This window comes from Fistularia commersonii, chromosome 26 (genome assembly GCF_037954325.1).
Source record: "Fistularia commersonii isolate RoL2024-O1a breed Wild chromosome 26, RoL_Fcom_v1.0, whole genome shotgun sequence".
In the NCBI taxonomy this organism is placed as follows: Eukaryota; Metazoa; Chordata; class Actinopteri; order Syngnathiformes; family Fistulariidae; genus Fistularia; species Fistularia commersonii.
In genome coordinates this window covers 14,164,133-14,172,971 of record NC_141309.1, presented here as the reverse complement: position 1 = coordinate 14,172,971, position 8,839 = coordinate 14,164,133, and the positions used below count along the sequence as shown (strand labels likewise).

General features: G+C 40.8%; 1 protein-coding gene across 2 annotated transcripts in view; it reads right to left on the bottom strand.

Annotated features, from left to right (window-relative positions):
- Positions 1 to 955: 955 nt before the first annotated feature.
- Positions 956 to 8,839, bottom strand: part of LOC147218703 (leucine-rich repeat transmembrane neuronal protein 4) — a 68,735-nt gene continuing 60,851 nt past the window's right edge. The window contains exon 3 of one of the 2 annotated variants that reach the window (XM_086173562.1): positions 956 to 2,296. In XM_086173562.1, coding sequence (XP_086029688.1) covers positions 2,078 to 2,296 — 219 coding nt within the window. In that variant the 3' untranslated portion in view covers positions 956 to 2,077. The remainder of the gene's footprint in view (positions 2,297 to 8,839) is intronic. The other variant, XM_086173563.1, reaches the window with a different exon arrangement.

Here is an 8,839-nt window from a genome sequence, read left to right as displayed (position 1 = left end):
ACTTTCTGGGTGAAGTTATAGAGTCGCATTGGTGCCAGAAGTGCTTATTGATTGAAGTATCATGAGTCATCAGGCTATTAGTATAAATGCATTTGAACACAAGTCTGAGTGCAGATGTTGCATCTTCCATTCCTCTCTGTCCTGGTTCCCTCATTCAACGCTATTCTGAACACTTGAAGTGACTGCAGAATGCAATTTATCAGGGTCGTTAAACTGTTTGGTGTGTGCGGCTGGAGAACAGTAAATCCTCCAACAGCATGAATCTCACAAAGTGTTGTCATGAGCAGATATGTCTTCTGCACAGCCTATTTTTAACCTCATTTACAGACAAAACCAGGCAAAGCACTTGCCAAATGTCTGTTAATGAGGACTCATTGAAAAAGTGGAGAAAAAGTGTGAACTGCTTGAAGATATTAGGTGGTGAAATGGCTGTAAATTGTTACTATATGGATTATGAGCTTGATATAATATGAGCGATATGATCAATATTGGTGCATTAATGAACAAATTAATAAATCAATAATTATGATTATTATTCCTTAAGCACTTCTATAAACAATTTTATTCATGTTATACTTTGAAAATCAACCATCCCCCATGAATCCATCCTTTGTGTCAAGCAATTTTTTAAACTCTTTTGTTTTAGCAGCTAAAACATCCACCTCCCTGACAGCATACTTTTCTCTGACTGGTTGTCTTCCAGCAGCCGTTTGATGGGGCCGTATTGCTAGCTGTCAAGCTGAGTGTACAGCAGATTTGTGATAAACTGATGAGAATAGAGAAAAAAATCATTCGAAACATGCTGTTCACAGTATTATTGAAAGCAAGCTTTGTGATCACATTATTGACTTTTATATTTTTATTTAAAACTTTGGTCACATTTACTCTGGACATCAGACATTGAAAAAAAAATAAAAAGCATAATAGGTCCCATTTAAACAGTCTTGCCATCACAACTGTGCTCTTCAGATTTCAGTGTTCACCTACATCAGTTATTTAGGTTGATCTCTCAGAGCTTGATCTTGAAAAACACAGTTTCAGGTCATTCACCATACTTTATTATAATTTGTAACATCTTGTAAAGAGTACACACATATGGAATGTATGACATCAGATAATTGGTTCAAGAACACATTTTAGAAACAAAAAAAATAAAACGAGATAAAAGAGTGATTAAAATAAATGATAAAAGTAGGCTAAATATGTGAATGTCAAATATCTGTACTTGTTTATCTATGGTCTGTTTATTTCTCACATTATAAATTATAATGTGATCGACATTACAACTCATTAAGGAAATCAAAAAAAAATGTACTTACTGCAGACAAGATGTGTCCCTCTACATATTAGGTGACAATTATTCTCTGTTATTATCCTGTCTTGTTTGAATTTTTCTGTGCATCGTGTATTTGCAAGTGTATTTGCAATCCCTATGTCCTCTATTGTAAGTTGCTTTGGATAAAAGCGTCTGCCAAATGCAATGTAATGTAATGTAATGTAATGAATTTGGTAATTTTGTTGTGATGGGTTAATTTCTTGTTGTGGGAATTCCAAAGACTTCAGTTAGAGACAGAACCGTCTGGATAGGAGCACAGTCAGAAATAGCAACAGACAAAACACAGCTTTGATGATCTTTGAGTTGATGTGGCTCACTCTTGCTTGCCACACTGCTCTCATGTTCTGTTCTGCATGTGGTATTTTATTACCTTACCTGACATAGCAGATGTTCCTAGATGAGGAGAAATCAAGGCAAAATCTTATAATACGATTAACAAATCATAGAGCCGTTATCCACACAACACCTCAAGAGGCAGAGGAGAAAGTAAATACTCAAACTGCTGTTCTTTAAGGTGAATAGTGAACATTGTCGGTCAAGTGGGTTAGAAGCTCACCAATTAATATGGCTGCACCCCTTTATTTCCACAGAGAAATACTTTTATTTTCATTATCCTGGGTCTGGGAATGCTCTGTAGTAAATTAATTGTCTCCTTTGCTTCTACACCAGTGCCAATTCCCTCCCATACAATATGGTATAATATATGGTCACAATATATGGTTCATATGGTCTTACAATCACTCACTGGTGAAGGGAGTGGGTCTGGGGGAATGACACTGCAGGCTCAGAGAAGGGGGTAGTCTTTAGGCCCGGGTGGTACCTGGCTAGTATTGTACCTCCCAACTTCTGAGTAGCTGGTTCCATACCCACATTGAGGTGCAGTGACAGGTGAGCATGGCAGTAATCCAATGCTGACTGCTCACACCTGTACAATGCCAGAGCACTCAGCTGCCGTGGAACCTAGTGAAAGGAAAGAGAGCAGAAATAGAGAGCCATATATAACCTTTTAAATTAGCCAAAAAGCCTCAATTTCAATATTTCATCCGCTCTCAGAATATTTGGAATTGGCGTAATTTGCTCATGGCACAGCACAGTTATTAATAGTCTTGGCTGGTGATACAGTGTACGCCTCAAGACCTGTAATCTGTGGTGCTCAAACACCAACTTTCAGCTGGAGTGATTTATATAGAAGTTGCAAGCCTTGAGCAAGAACGTGCAAATATATTTTGCCCTCTTAAATGGAATCAAGGCCCCATTTCCAAGAGAGTGCTTATCACATTATTAGTCCTTCGCTGATTCAGATCCCCCTCTTACATTTGTGTGCCAGCGTGGTTTAGGTTATATGAATTCAATGGGCAAAAGCTGCATCATGCTTCTTGAAGCGTGACTATTAACATTTTAAAACTGATCAAAAGGTATACTTGAGCATCTTGAAATTGAAAAGAAGTTACAGATTTTATAATATGTAGACAATATGTTTATGAAACGTCAGAGAACAGAAATACATTTGATACTCACCTCTTCAGAGAGACATCTGGTGATTTTAAATTTTCAATTCAATACAGGACATACAGTAGCTGCACACATTTATTCAGCAAAGTTCAGTCAACATGCCATGTGACCTATGTGAGTACAATCTTTAAGGAAATGATTTTGATAATCCAAAGCAGATGATTAAATGTCAGCACTTTCACCAAAAGTAGCAAAATGCACATTTCAATAGAAAAGAAAATTAAAACATGGGATATTTGATATACATTCATGATATACACACCTCACTCTCCAGCAAAAAAGTAGTAGCTATGAATTTCACATACAGTATAGTCTCCACAGTTTTTTCCATAGTTTGATAGCAGATCAGCTGTAAGCCCTAACTGTACTTTCTGATTGTGCACCTTCCATTTTCCATTAATTAAATTATTTTTATCTTAATCTTTCAAGAGCTGACTTCATCTTTCTTTTACTGGCGGCACTGTTCCACATTGGTTAGCACTTTGGCCTCACAGTAGAAGGACCCTGGTTTGATTCCGACAAGGGGACCTTTCTCTTTTCTGTGTGGAGTTTGCATATTCTCCCAGTGTCTGTGTGAGTTTCCTCCCACAGTCCAAAAACATGCAGGTTAATTGGAAAACATGGGAAAATTGCCCTGAATGAGTGAGTGAGTGAGTGAGTGAGTGAGTGAGTGAGTGAGTGAGTGAGTGAGTGAGTGAGTGAGTGAGTGAGTGAGTGAGTGAATGGTTGTTTGTCTGTATATGTGGCCCTGCGATTGACTGGCAATCAGTCCAGGGTGTACTATGCCTCTCACCTGATGACAGCTGGGATAGGCTCAAGCATCCCCCGTTACCCTGAGTGCAAGATAAGCAGCAGAAGATGGATAGATGGATTTCTTTTACCCATTATGTCTCAAATACACACAACAAATCCAAAATCAGCTCCCTCCAGAGCCATAGTTTAGTTTCAAGAATCATATTTCAAAGAGTCATTATTCGAAGTTAAGTATTCAAGTACCACTCCTTGAGCCACCACCTTATTGTAGTTGAGGGGTTTGCGTGTCCCAGTGATCCGATTCCAAGGAGCTATGTTGTTTGGGACTTTATGCCCCTGGTAGAGGGCACCCAAGGAAAACTGGTCCTGGGTGAAGGACCTTACAAAAGATGGCTCAAGAGCACCCTAAATGAGGGAAAAGATGAACAGACGTAGTTTTCCCTTGCCTGGAATTTGGTAACCAGGGCCCCTCCCTGGAGCCAAGCCCAGGGATGGGGCCTGGTGGCCAGGTCTGCACCAGTGGGGCTCAATTGGGCTCCAAAAGGGCAACAAGGGCCCCCTTCCCTTGGGCTTACTACTGATAGAAGGGGCCATGGGGTTTGGGTGACATGTGAGTTGGGTGGCGGTCCAATCCACATTCGCAGAAGCTGGCTCTGGAAGTATGCAACATTACTTCTCTAGCAGGGAAGGAGCCAGAGCTAGTGTGGGAGCAAAGGATTTTCCGGATAGATGCAGTCGGACTCACCTTGACGCACAGCTTGGGCTCTGGAACCAGGCCTCTTGAGAGGGTTTTGGAGTCTTTCCCACTTTGGAGTTGCCCCTGGTGAGAGCAGGTCTGGGCGTATTAATTGCCCCCCATCTTGGTGCATTCATGTTGGGATTCGACCCAATGGATGAGAGGGCAACCTCCCACTGCCTTCAGGTTAGGGGATGGGTTCTGACTGTTGTGCGTGCCTATGCATTCAACAGCAGTTCAGACTACCCATCCTTTTGGGGTCCTTAGAGGGTTGCTAGAAAGCACTCTTGTCTCATCTTATTGGGAGACTTCAATGCACAATTGGAAAGGTGTGATTGGGAGGAATGGTCCACCTGATCTGAACCCAAGTGATGTTCTGTTCCTGGACTTCTGTGCCTTTCATGGATTGTCAATAATAAACATCATGTTCAGGCATAATGGTGTCCATATGGACTCCCTTGAAAAAGAGGTTTTTAATCTCAATGGGACTTTCCTTGTTAAATAAAGGAGAAATGAAAATATGTGCACCTGCCACCAGCACACCTTCGGTCCCAGTTCAATGATCGACTTTGGGGTCCTGTCATCTGACATGAGGTCGCATGTTCTTGAAACTCGAGTGAAGATCGGGCAGAACTGTCAACTGATCACCATCTGGTGATGAACTGGCTCCGATGGTGGGGGAGGGACGCCTGTCAGACCTGGCAGACCCAAATGCATTGTGAGGGTCTCTAAGGAACATCTGGCAGAGTCCCCGGTCAGAAAGAGTTTTAACACTCACCCCCTGCAGAGCTTCAACCACATTGTGGGGGACGTGGGGGACAGTAAGAGTAGGACATGCTTGTGTCTCCATTGTCCAGGGCTTTGGCCGTAAGGTGGTCGGCGCCTGTCAAGGCAGTAAACACCCAAACCTGTTGGTGAACCCCAGCAGGGATGGGGGTTGGTTGGCAGTGGGACTGGAAGAGATCCACCCTGAGTTCCTCAACCTCTGGATGTTGTGGGGCTGTGGGGCTGACATGCCTCTGTAGCATCGCGTTGAAGGCAGGGGCAGTGCCAGTGGATTGGCAAACTGGGTTAGTGATTCCCCTCTTTAAAAAGGGAGATTGGAGGGGGCTCTGCAACTAAAGGGAGATCACACTCCTCAGCCTCTTGGAAAAGTCTACTCAGGGATGCTAGAGGAGAGTCTCTGACAAGAGTCCGACAGCTCTCCCTTAGAGATAGAGTGAGGAGCTGTGTCCTTTGTCTTTGGTAATACCTGTACATAAAGAGTACCGATCTGTTGTGTAGGACTAGTTGTTGTTATCCCTCAATAAAAGCATACTTTGGGCACCGATGAAACTCTGTGTGGTTCAAGTGAGCGTTGGCCTCCTTCAGGTTGTCAAGTGTCTGGATGTTTCGCAGTAATTTATTTATGGAAAGAAGACATTCTGTTACTGTGCTGTTTGGGTTCATTTAACCAAAATTACAAATTTAAACTGATTGAATAAAGAAATTTCACTTCTAGATATGACAGTGGTCTTTAAAAATACATTTGGAAATGTGTGGTTTTTAATCGACCAAGAACACTAGTAAAAACTGATAACATGTGAAAGTCACCTGCTGTGGCTGTTGTATATGTCTTTGACCTTACATGTTTGTTGTGCCTCAAGCACAGACTTTTAACTCAGATTTATTTCTGTTATTCAACCACCAAATGTGGAACACAAAGGGGATCAAATCCTTTGTTTTAAGGATCAAACCCCATGCTGCAATAAACTCATCCTCACCTTTCAGGTACACATTCCTGAGGCAAGTGATAACAGGAGAGGCCGCTTACTGCGGTGGGGGTGTGGGGGGTCCCAGCACCCTCATCCATTGGACTACTACAAGGTACACAATGTGATGTTACCAACCCGTATATAACAATGCGTTTTGAACTGAAACGACACTCTAACAGCTACTCTTTAGTATACAAGAGGTGGCTTACGCAAAGACATCTTTCTTCCTGTCTACCCGGATGCTCGACGTCCCGACCCAACTTCTGGTACTGCAGACCACACCCAAAAACCTTCAAGAGACAGCCATGGTTCAAGATCACCAGCAGTCTCTCATACCTGGTGATTGATCCAGAGGACGCCTCACTTCTGTCGGCAACCACAAATCAACCGACGCAACCGTCATCGAAACATCCTTCTGTCCTCGGAACATCACATCACTGATAAACTCATTGCAAGATGCTAGTCATTGATCAGTGTTATGTTCATGTTGTGATCGCTGTTTTCCTGTCGTGCCTTGGGGAATCACTGTATTCCCATGCCATCGCTATTGTTACCTTGTTAACTGTTGCTGCTCTTTGAATCCTCTCTCTTCTTTCCTTTTGTTTCCTAGCACAAACACACCTCCATGTACATTTACACAGGACATTATCCATTGGCATCCCATTCATTCCTTTGTACCTTCCGGCCACATCACATGGTTGCACAAGGTGGCTGCCTTTTGACTACAACTGTCGCTATTTTGGCAGTTTGCTTTAAAGCTGCCATTTTGGTAGTTTTTCCGAGTCCGTCTCCGTTTTTGGGGTCCTTTTGAACATGCCCATGCATACACACACACACATGCACACAGACACGCACACATACATGTAAATTTAATACCAGTTTCCTGGTTTTATGAGTATACATATTGTGACAAGACTGAGACTGAGACTGAGACTGGGTCAGTGCTTGATACCTTACTATTTGATACTTTACTATATTTATTGTTTAATATTGACATTTTCAAAAACCTTTTCTTGAGACTGTATTTCACAAATTAATTATTATATTCCAACTTTGCAGGTGGTGCTCCAAACAAAGGTCAATATCAGTATTGGGTCAATGATACTCTGATAAATGTAATTAATAATTAATAATCATCATTGATAATTGTTAGTTATTTCTAATAACTGATTCTAGCCTCAACCATCGCACCACCAATGGTGCCCCATTTGAGGCTAGAGTAGAACAGTGCACAACACGTTGTTCTGACATTCAATTTTAGTCAGACAGCATGGATATTGCTTTCCCAAAAATCCTTAAATTTTTCAAAACATTCTGTCTTCCTCAATGGAAATGATCATGCCATTTTTGTACAATGCTTTAATAACTGTTAGTCCAAAATAACTGTCTAATTCAACTGATGAACTTTGCACACTCTTTCCAAAGAGTTCATGAAAAATGCGTGAACAACAATGTTCAGAATACAAAATAAGCTATTTTTGCAAGTGTGTGCATATGTATGTGTTCTGAGGCGGTCTATATCTGGGAGTATTTCATACAAATAGTCAGGAGTAGAGGTGGACTTATTTTCTCCATTATTACAGTAGTAAAAGTCAGACTTTCAGTACTAAAGTCAATATTAATTGGGCTGGTGTACCAGCCATTCTTGCTCTCTGTACAGCTGTGGCTGTAGCACTTACAACCTCTGTTTCCTCAACATTTCTTGCTTCAGCTGTTTAACTTCCATAAGGCTAGTTCATCCTTTGCAGTTCCAAAGGTGTCATACAATAAACTGAGCTCTAGTTACAGAGACAATAAATGTTTTTCTTTGCCCATCACCAGTGAGCTCTAGGGACTTTTACGGATCTGTAAATACATAAATACAACTGTCTAAAATATATTTTACGATTATTTCAATGATGTGATCACTGGACAGTTCAAAATACTTAAAATAGATTTTTTTTTAATTTAATTATCACTTAAATTGTTATGGGAGATTGTTTTTGTTTTTCTTCTTTGCTGTTTTATGGATCTCTGCCACATGCACTATTAAATGTGACTTTGACCAAGTTGAGTTGATGTAAGGGGTGCAAATCTGGGACTGTCATATCTTTTCTGATAGCCGTCATCGTATGGCTTCATTTCATGTTTCTTTTCAATCTAAGGATAACATATAAACATCAAGATCTTTGCTGCTGCTTACTAGTGGACTGTTGATATAATAAGAGTTGCTCCTTGCAAAATCAAATTATGGATACTTTTCAAATTGGGATGTCAATATTTTAATAAAATGTATCTGTAAATATGATGAAAAATGGACATGAATGATGAATCATTGTGAATTACAGGGACGTTGCTTTTGACCTTCAAATACTGAATTAGAGATATCTACAATTCATATTTCCAGCCTGTCAAAAAAGCAAGAAACAAGAACATTCACTACTCTATTTTTTGATTCAGAATTGAATATTTGAGGAATCTCCATTTTTTTCTTTTCCTTTTGGCTTTGCCCCTCACAGGTCACCACAGCGAGTCAACGTTCACCATCTTACACTATTCTCTGTATTCTCCTCTCTCACACCAACTAAGTTTAAGGCATGTTGACCCTTAGTACTTGAAATCCTCCAACTTCTTGATCTCCACTCCCTGTAAGCCTCACTGTTCCACCAAGGTTCCTCTCATTCACACATATTCATTCTATTAGCATCCTCAAAGAAAAGCTAATACTGCATAGTACTCGTTCTAGGCATGACGCCATACTGTTGCTTA